The 9,349-nt window shown below is 46.1% G+C and overlaps 2 protein-coding genes across 2 annotated transcripts; both read right to left on the minus strand.

Moving 5' to 3' along the window:
* Positions 1-781: 781 nt before the first annotated feature.
* LOC124218504 (uncharacterized) lies at positions 782-4,961 on the minus strand. The gene is made up of 4 exons (XM_046625024.1): positions 4,925-4,961; positions 4,498-4,821; positions 1,126-4,317; positions 782-1,020 (listed from the first exon to the last, which is right to left on the minus strand). Exons 1-4 carry the CDS (start codon positions 4,959-4,961, stop codon positions 782-784), a joined length of 3,792 nt encoding a protein of 1,263 aa, XP_046480980.1.
* A 603-nt stretch (positions 4,962-5,564) lies between these two features.
* On the minus strand, positions 5,565-6,005 carry LOC124218505 (uncharacterized). Its single transcript, XM_046625025.1, has one exon. The coding sequence runs from the start codon at positions 6,003-6,005 to the stop codon at positions 5,565-5,567; it is 441 nt and encodes a 146-aa protein (XP_046480981.1).
* Positions 6,006-9,349: the final 3,344 nt, after the last annotated feature.

Here is a 9,349-nt window from a genome sequence, read left to right on the forward strand (position 1 = left end):
TACTTATTTTTTTCCGACCGTCCATTCCCTGCGTAGAGAATAAGAGAGTAAAAATTACTTTTAATTTTTTAATTAAAAACTAGATATAAGATTTTTTTTTTTAATTTTAATTATATTAGCGCAATTAAAAATGTATGCTGTCAATCGTAATTCTCTGTTTGAAACTGAAGAATAGCCGGATACAGTTACGTTGTCTTACGTGATTCAGAGTTCGTACGCACCGGGAAAACCTGGAAAACCGGGAAAAGTCAGGGAATTTCTTACAGCAGGGAAAAGTCAGGGTGTTGCGTATATCCTTGAGGAGTATGAGGAAACGTAGGTTTTCTTTCGAGGGGACTTGGTCTGTCGGGTGTTTCTCACAATCGGGAAAGAAAATGGCACGAGTACCGAACCGATGATTGAGGTTTCCTTGATTGCTTTCCTCTTTTTCCGCACAGAAAATAAATTAGTACAAAAAAAACACAGAACGGAAGTACCCGAACAAATTAATCATAGATTAGAAAACCGTGAATTATAACGAGGATGTATTCCGAGGAAAGCCGGTAATAATCGGTTGGAAAAAAAATACCGAAGTGCGTGACAGCCTTGTTTGGTTTCCTCGTAAGGACTGTTCTAGTATGGCCGAGTCGTCAAGAAGCCGGTCATACTAGACTAAGAGGGGGAAACCGAAAAGAATAACCGCCGTAATGACAGTATTGCTACCGAGCCAAATGTTTCGCTGTTTAAATTGAATATTACTCGAATTAATAGTTCCAACCCGTAACATTCCGCCCGCACTTTATCACGACTGTGATAAAGTATCAGAGGAATCGATTGGTAAAATACTGAGCTTGGTGACCGGCCGCGTAAGCGTTGTTGTAGTCGTGCAAAGTTCGACGACTCTGACGAGGCCATCTGAACCCGGAAAGACTCGAGTGACTCGAGCCAAAGGCCATTGAGATGGCGGAAACCGTTCATCCGTTATCAGGACCACCGATCCGGTCTTAATCTCCGTAGATGGATGCCGCCACTCGGAGATGGCTTGGAAGCGTTATATACATTCTCGAGACCATCTTTTCCAGAAGAGTTGAATCCTTGATTGGATAAGTTGACGCCTTGTCAACCGATTGATATTGTCCGAGCTACAGTCTGGCTGCGGAACCGTGATGAGCGACTCTCCGATCAGAAAATGACCAGGAGTGAGAGCCGCAAGGTCCTCTGAGCCGTCCGATATAGGGCAGAGAGGCAGAGAGTTTAAAATGGCCTCGATCTGGACCAGGAGGGTTGTAAATTCCTCATAAGTAAGGTTCGAGTCCCCGATAATCCGTTTGAAGTGGTGCTTTACCGATTTGACTGTAGCTTCCCATTTTCCGCCGAAATGAGGAGCCGCCGCTGGGTTGAAGATCCATTTTGTACTGTGGGATGCGAGGGAAGCCGATAGATGGTTGCTCTCTGCTGAGGCTTGCTCGAAGAGTCTCCAAAGTTGTTTATCCGCTCCTACGAATGTTGTACCTCTGTCGCTTTGAAGTGTCGCACAGATTCCGCGTCGATCCGTGAACCGTTTATAAGCAGCGACGAAAGCCTCCGACGTATAATCCGTAACGAGTTCCAGATGTGCCGCCGAAGTAGAAAAGCACACAAAAACCGCGATGTACCCTTTGTGTGATTTCGCCGCTCTTCCTCGCCACGTTTTGATTGTGAACGGCCCGGCGTAGTCTACACCCGAATGGAAAAAAGGACGAGACGGTGTAATCCTTGAGGCCGGAAGCTGTGCCATCAATTGGCGCGCTCGTAATTCGTGTTGCCGTGCACACACTACGCATTTGTATATGCGAGCGCGTACCGACGGGCGTCCGCCGATTATCCAATATCTCTCACGTGTACACGCGAGAGTAAGTTGGGTTCCGCCGTGAAGAGCCCGCTTGTGCGCGTCCTCGACGACAAGGTCTGTGAACCTTGATGTCCGGGGAAGTATTGCCGGTTGTTTTTCTTTGTCCGAGAGGTTCGAGAATTTTAATCTCCCACCAATCCGCAGAATTCCTTGTTGATCCACGAAAGGCGTTAGTCGAGAAATTGGATCCGATGTTGGTACGTTGAGGCCGTCCTGAAGCGTCTTAATAACTCCCCCGTAGAATTGGTTTTGTATGGCCTTGATCCAGAATATTCGAGCTTCCTCGAGTTCTTGTGTATCGAGAACTGAGGTTTCGTAAATTTTCTCCCGACGTAGCTGCCTGATAGCGCGTTTCACCGTTGCTGTTACTTGGAGCAACTTTGAGAGTCTCGAGTACCGCTCGAGAAGATCCCAAACCGATGCCTTGATAGTGTGCGCTGAGAGGGCGGAGTGACGTGGAGGGTTTGTTTGAGTCTCCGGCGCCTCCTCCGCAGTGACGTCACCCGAGAATGTTGACCAAAACGATGGTTGCTCGACCAACCATGACGGGCCCGTCCACCAAAGGGGGTGATTCTCCAGGTCCGAGGGCGAGATACCCCTTGAGGCGCAATCCGCCGAATTTTCTTTCCCACCTACGTGACGCCACTGTCCTTGAGGGATGATTTCTTGAATTTTTGCTACCCGATTCCGCACAAACTCCTTCCACCTCGAGGGATGGCTGAAGACCCATGCGAGAGTAACCGATGAGTCCGTCCAGCAGTAGAGTTGTATCGTCTCTACTCCCAACATTCGTTGGGCGTAGGCCATCAATTTAGAGAGCATCAGTGCAGCCGTGAGCTCTAGCCGCGCGATGACGGGTTTCTTGATCGGCTTGACCTTCGTCTTGGCGCAGACCAGTGAAACCGTCGTGGGTTGTCCTTGATGTTCCGTCCTGATGTATACTACGGCACTCATCGCGGCTACCGATGCGTCCGAGAACCCGTGCAAATGGAAAACCGTGTCCAAGGAAGTGATCTGTAAGCAGCGAGGGATAATAATATTGTTTAACTGTGCGAGTTCCGTGCGGAACTCGAGCCACCTTGTGACAACGTCCGATGGAAGTGGATCATCCCAGCCGACCTTGAGGAGCCACAGTTCCTGTATAAGGATCTTCGCTCGAATAATTACCGGAGAAATGCACCCGAGGGGATCGTAAACTTGAGATATCTCCGATAACACCGACCGTTTTGTAAAGGTAGGTGAGGCAAATACCTTAGCCTTGAAGCGAAGACTATCTGAGGCAGGATGCCAGCACATGCCGAGCACGCTTACAGCCTTATCGTCAAATTGAATCGTGGCGTCGGGGCTAGGCTGAAGACCCAACTCGTTGAGAATTTTCGGACAATTTGAGTTCCATTTTTGCAATGGAAAGCCCTCCGCGTTGCATATTCCGATAAGGTCGAGGATTACCGCCTTGATGTCGTCCCTTGTGTCTGAACCGCCGAAGATATCGTCGACATAACGACCCTGAGTTAGGGATGGTACCGCCAGGGGGAACCGATGTCCTTCGTCCTCCGTCAGTTGGTGAAGAACCCGGAGGGAAAGCCATGGAGCGCACGTCATCCCGTACGTAACCGTAGTCAACCGAAATGTTACGAAGTTTTCGTCCTCGTCAAACCACAATATACGCTGGTAATCCCAGTCGTCCTGATGTACCTTGATCTGACGGAACATCTTTACGATATCCGTCCCGAAGATCCAGCGCGATCGCCGTAACCAAATCAAGACATCCGAAGCGTCAACCTGCAGTTTGCCGCCCGCATGAAGTATCTCGTTAATAGATACGCCTGAAGAGGTTCGGCACGATCCGTTGAATACAACTCGGAGTTTAGTCGTGACGCGATCTTCCTTGAGGACGCCAAGATGGGGGAGATATATCGCCGCCGATGTTTCCGAGTGGTCAGAGACCGTTTCCATGTGGCCCAAAGATTCATGTTCCTTGATGAACTCCGTGTACAGCTGCCGATATGACGCGTCCGTCGACAACCGCTTTGCTACTCGTCGAAGGCAACGTAGAGCCGTCGGCTTACTCTCTCCGAGCAACGAGGTTGATTCCTTGAATGGTAACCGAACGATATAACGACCGGTGGACTCCCTTGAGTGAGTGTCCTTGAAATGTTGCTCGCATATCAAATCGTCCGGATTTGTTTCCGCTCCTGCTGTCGATGGGATTTCTTCCTGAATCCAATACCGTTGTAATATCTGGCTGAGGTCTTCATCCTCCGAGCCGCCGCTTCGCACAGCTGAATGTGATGCTCGTACGTGACGAACTGTTGCGTCCACCGGGCCGGAGATAACCCAACCGAGTTTTGTTTGCTGTGCGATAAGACCGTGTGAATCCGACTTGACGATTTGAGGCTCGATGATTTTGCCGTAAGCGTCCGCTCCGATTAATGCGTCGATTGGTCCTTGATAAAGAAATTTTGAGTCCGAAAGGGGTAAATTGTTGAAAAGATCGCGTTTGATGGTTTCCGATGAAAATGATGGTAGGATGGTGGTGAGTCACTTGAGAATGTAGGCGTAAATTGTAACCGAGTCGTCAGTTAACAACGACTGGATTCTCAGAGAAACTACTCCCCTTGTTGGACCCGTGTTGAATCCTCCGATGCCGATGATTGAAACAGCCGTTGCTTTCCGTTGTAAGCGAAGATCATTCACCACCCGCTCTGAGATGAACGAGAGTTCAGAACAGGGATCGATCAGTAGTCTGACCGCCTGTGAAAGTCCTTGATCGTCGTTGAAAGCCGTTGCACGAGCAGTCGCCAGTAAAACTGCTTGTGGGGAATCTTCCGAGTTGAGGGAGGATTGCGCAGCGTCCTTGTTGCTGAACGCTCGCTGCCCGTAGTTCGATGTCCTTAATAGTTGAGGAGGGGGAGGGGTTTCCGAGACCTTGAGACTTCCCTCCTTCACATCTGTTTTGGAAGAATATCCTTGTAAGTTCTTCCTGTACCCGAATAGAGTTAATCCGCCGACCGAGAGGAGAACGTCTATCCCCTGGTGGTTAGTCCTGCTTACCGGATGTCGCGGGTTGGTCCGATGTTGCCGCCGCCATCGTTGTGGCCGGAGCCGCCTTCGTCCGATCCCCTGGAGACCCTTGATGAATGAGGCAATGATTTTTTCCCTCACATTTCTGGCACCGTTTTACCGAACGACACGAGTTTGCTCCGTGGAGGCCGAGGCAGTTATAGCAGAGCCTACTTTTCTCCACCAAACTTCGTCTGTCAGCAGGGGTCATCGAGAGAAAACGAGCGCAAGTCGTGATATAGTGCTTGCCGTTACAGCATAAGCACGTATATTTATTCGATGACGGTTGCGCCTTGTCGTTGTCACCTTGGACCGTTCCCGAGGCCGTGTGCGTATAACTCGTTCGTTTCGTTGCGTTCGCGGGAGTCTTCGATGAAGCCGTCTCCCGTTCGAAGTTCTCAAGGGCCCGGGCCCGAGCCGCGATAAACTCGAGAAATTCCGTAAGTGAAGGAACCTCGAGCCTTGATCCGAGTCGTACTTCCCACGCTTCTCTTGTATTAGAGTCGAGAATTCGCGTGAGTACATGGACAACGATACAATCCCAGTGCACAACTGGGAGTCCTAGCGCCTTGAGCGCATCGAGCACTTCCTTGGTCGTCGATACGAGCGCAAGAAGTCCTTGAGCCGATTTTCAAGGCAAAGATGTGAGCCCGAGGAGTCTATTTAGATGAGAACTCGCCAGAAGTCTGCGATTCTCATACCGCTCGATCAATGTCCGCCAGGCTGGAGCGTAATTGTCCTCAGCCACCGATACGTTGGACAGAAGACTCGCAGCCTCATCCTTGAGCGCGGTCTTGAGACGGACAAGCTTCTCTACCTTGCTGATGTCCTCGCGGTTGCCAACCAAACTGAGGAAAAGATCAGAAAATGATTTCCATTCCGAATACTTATCGGAGAAAGTTGGAAGAGGAATTCGAGGAAGGGAGCCTTGAGACGTGAGGTTATCAGGTGCCGAGTTCCGGTTTACCCTGACCTTCAATTCCGAAAGGAGTTTCTTCGTATTTGAGTAGGTGTCCGACGCCGAGTCGTAGGTGTCGTACACGACGTAAGGCGACCAGAGAAATTCCGGCATACAGTTCTCCGCTATCTTTTCGTGGGTAATACGAAAGGATTTCCACTGATCTTCGATAAGGCTGATGTTGAGAAAGTGAGTTTATCAAACTCGTATCTCCCACGCCTGCGTGCGCTGTAAGGGAGGTGCAGTGTGTGTGGTTGACGAGAGGAGCGCTGGTGTGCACGGATGTTCGTAGAGCGTTTTAGTCTTCCGGCGAAGGAGAGCGAGTAACCACTTCGTTTGCTTATGTATCAATAAAGTTTATTATCGAGTTTCATCCAAACATTATCGTCAACTAATTAATACGGAAATCTTTTCCTTCTCATCCGAAATATCCCAACAGGTTATGGGCCCAGGACGTTTCGAGAGGAATTGTGTATTAATCAGTTATTTTTCGTCGAGTTGCTAGGCGAAAATGTTGGACGATTTTTCGGTGAGACGCGTCGAGAAGCTCGATGGCTCGAATTTCCTAACGTGAAAATTTGAGATGAAGGCAGTGTTTCGAGCGGCGAAAGTGCATAGTGTCGTGGACGGTTCGGACGTGCCGGCGGCGGAGGCCACAGCGGCGGTAAAGAGCGCGTGGGAAGAAAAAGATGCGAAAGCGCAAGTGTTGATCTCGACGTCGATCGAGAGGTCGCAGTTGATTTCTCTCATAACTTGCGGAACCGCGAAAGAAATGTGAGACGCGTTGTCTGGACAGTACAAACAAACGTCGTCGTCGAGCAAGTTGCATTTGCTAAACAAGTTTCACGCGTATCAAATGGAATCGGGTGACACGGTGGTGCAACATGTTGCGAAAATTAAAAATATGGCGTTGCAACTAAGGAATGTCGGTGCAGTAGTGCCCGACGACACCGTGATGGCAGAAATTCTTTCGGGTTTGCCACCGAGTTACAACGGGTTTCAGACGGCGTGGGACAATATCGACAGTGCGAAACAGACGATTCAAAGCTTAACAGAGCGACTCGTGCGCGAGGAATCAAGGCACGTGACGAGTGGTGACGCAGTCGAGGTATTGGCCGCGATCTAGAGCGGCGGTACGAAGAAAAAAACGCAGAGCTCGAAACCAAAGAAGGACCTGAAAAACATAAAGTGTTTTAAGTGTCACGAAAAAGGCCATTTGCAACGTGACTGCCCTCGGAAGACCAGTGGTGCGGGAAAAGCCAAAGATGGAGATGAAACAAAGAAGTTTGTGCTCGTGGCAAACGTGAAAAATGGTGGATTTACGACGTCGTATGGACGCGTCGGTATCTCGGACGAACAAGTGCGACGCTTACTCGAGTTCGATAAGGCAGAAACCTGGATTGGCGACAGCGGGGCTTCTCGTCATCTTACTTATCGGCGTGAGTGGTTCGTAAATCTCCGCACGGGTGTTGGTTAGAGATGTACACCGGTCACGTGACAAGTAATTTTACGCACTTTCGACCGTCACAAAACGGTTTTGTGACCGATAGAGTTGTGACGAGACAGTCACAAATGACTGCCATCTAGCGGAATATATTTCAATTACAAGCAATAACGTATTTTAGCGGGAAATCATCGGACCTGGAGTGTATTTGTCCTTTTCTATTTCAGTAATATGCACGTGGTCATATCGTCAATCTGTTTCGATTATTAATTATTTAATCATTTTTTTTTGTATTCACTTGAATGTGTAAGTATGTTTATGATTTAAAATATACTATTTATTCTAAATTTCAAGCATAGTTACTAATCTGTTTCTGTCAATAAATCAAATGATGACGTTTTTTTTTCCTAAAAGTTAGGTTACTTTAAATAATTTATATAAATTTATTTATTTAAAATTTCAGAATTATGACGAGGGCTCATTTAAAAAAAATCATTATTCGAAACTTTGCTGGAATTAATTTTCAACCAAACCAAAAGATGAAACAATACAAGTGTAATCATTGTAATAAAAAGTACGCAATCAACGTCACAAGAATGGCTAAACATCTACGCAAAGAATGTAGGACCTGTCCAAAAAAGGTGATTGACCAATTAAACTCCATGTATGCTACTAACACAAGAGAGGAAATAAATCAATCATCTGACCATGGATCAACAGACAACTCTTTCGTGGTCGAAGAAGTTGATGTTAATAGTAGCAGTATTCCTTCAACTCCTGATGATTCGACGGAGAATCCAAATCGTTCTGATCAGATCTCAAGTACGCCTAAATCACCCAAGTTTTCGTCCAATTCTATGAGTAAATTTTATGATTCTATGACTGAAAAAGAAGAAAAGAATCTCAATAATTTATTGGCACTAGCTATTTACTCATCAGGTACGCCATTCAGTATAACTGAAAACACTTATTGGCAAAAATTTTTTAATGCTATTCGTCCATCTTTTAAATTGCCACCAAGACGTAAAATTTCCAATATTTTACTTGATTCTACTTATGAAAAAGTTAAAGGTCAAGTTGATGAAAAAATAATATCTGCTCGAACTGTCGGTATGCAATGTGATTCATGGTCAAACATACGAAATGAGTGCATTATGAATTTTATTGTTACAACACCAACACCCGTATTCTTTAAAACTTTGACTTTTAATTGTTCGAGAAAGATGATGGAAGTAATTGAAGCAATTGGTCCACAAAAAATTATGGGTATTTGCACGGACAATGAGCCAGTCATGAGATGCACTTGGGAAATTTTAGATGAGCAATATGAGGAACAGAGTATTTCATTTTACGGTTGTACTGCTCACATTCTTAACTTATTAGTCAAAGACATAGCTAATATACCTTCGGTCAGCGAATGCGTGCAGAATTCAACTTCTATTATTAAAGAAATTAAAAAAAGTCATGTTCTCAGCGCTCTCTTCGTCCAAGCTCAAAATCAAAACTCGAACAACGAGAAATGTACTTTAAAACTACCAATTAAAACTAGGTTCGGCTATTTGCTTCACTGCTTGGAGAGTCTTTTGAAAAATAAAAATAATTTAGAATTATTGGCTGTTATGCCAGATGCTCAAAAATATTTGAGCATAGCGACGAGGAACAATATTCTTAATAAGGAGTACTGGATTCGAGTGACAAAAATCAATGAGTTAATTAAACCTATCGGGCAATGGATTTTTTATTTAGAAGGAGATGATCCTAAAATAAGTCAAGTAACCGAAGCGTTTGGTGAGCTAAGTCAACACTTTATTAACGAATTGGAAAATTCAAATCTAAGAGTTTTGAATTCAACTGATATTAATAATTTTCTTACGAATTTTCGTAATAGACGAGTAATGGCTTTAAAACCGATTCATTACGCAGCTAACTTATTGGATCCTAACTATAAAGGGGCTAACTTAACTATTGACCAAGAAGCTGAAGGTTATGATTTAATCTCAAAAGTATCTAAAAA

This window comes from Neodiprion pinetum, chromosome 5, assembly GCF_021155775.2.
Source record: "Neodiprion pinetum isolate iyNeoPine1 chromosome 5, iyNeoPine1.2, whole genome shotgun sequence".
Taxonomy (NCBI): domain Eukaryota; kingdom Metazoa; phylum Arthropoda; class Insecta; order Hymenoptera; family Diprionidae; genus Neodiprion; species Neodiprion pinetum.

Bases quoted from the DNA above. Each gene is read 5' to 3' on its own strand.
- LOC124218504 (XM_046625024.1), bottom strand. From the start codon at position 4,961: ATGGCGGCGGCAACATCGGACCAACCCGCGACATCCG. The intron at 4,822-4,924 runs GTAAGCAGGACT...CTTCCAAAACAG, and splicing joins GGACCAACCCGCGACATCCG to ATGTGAAGGAGGGAAGTCTC. The intron at 1,021-1,125 runs GTAGCTCGGACA...AACGCTTCCAAG, and splicing joins CACGGTTCCGCAGCCAGACT to CCATCTCCGAGTGGCGGCAT.
- LOC124218505 (XM_046625025.1), bottom strand. From the start codon at position 6,005: ATGCCGGAATTTCTCTGGTCGCCTTACGTCGTGTACGACACCTACGAC.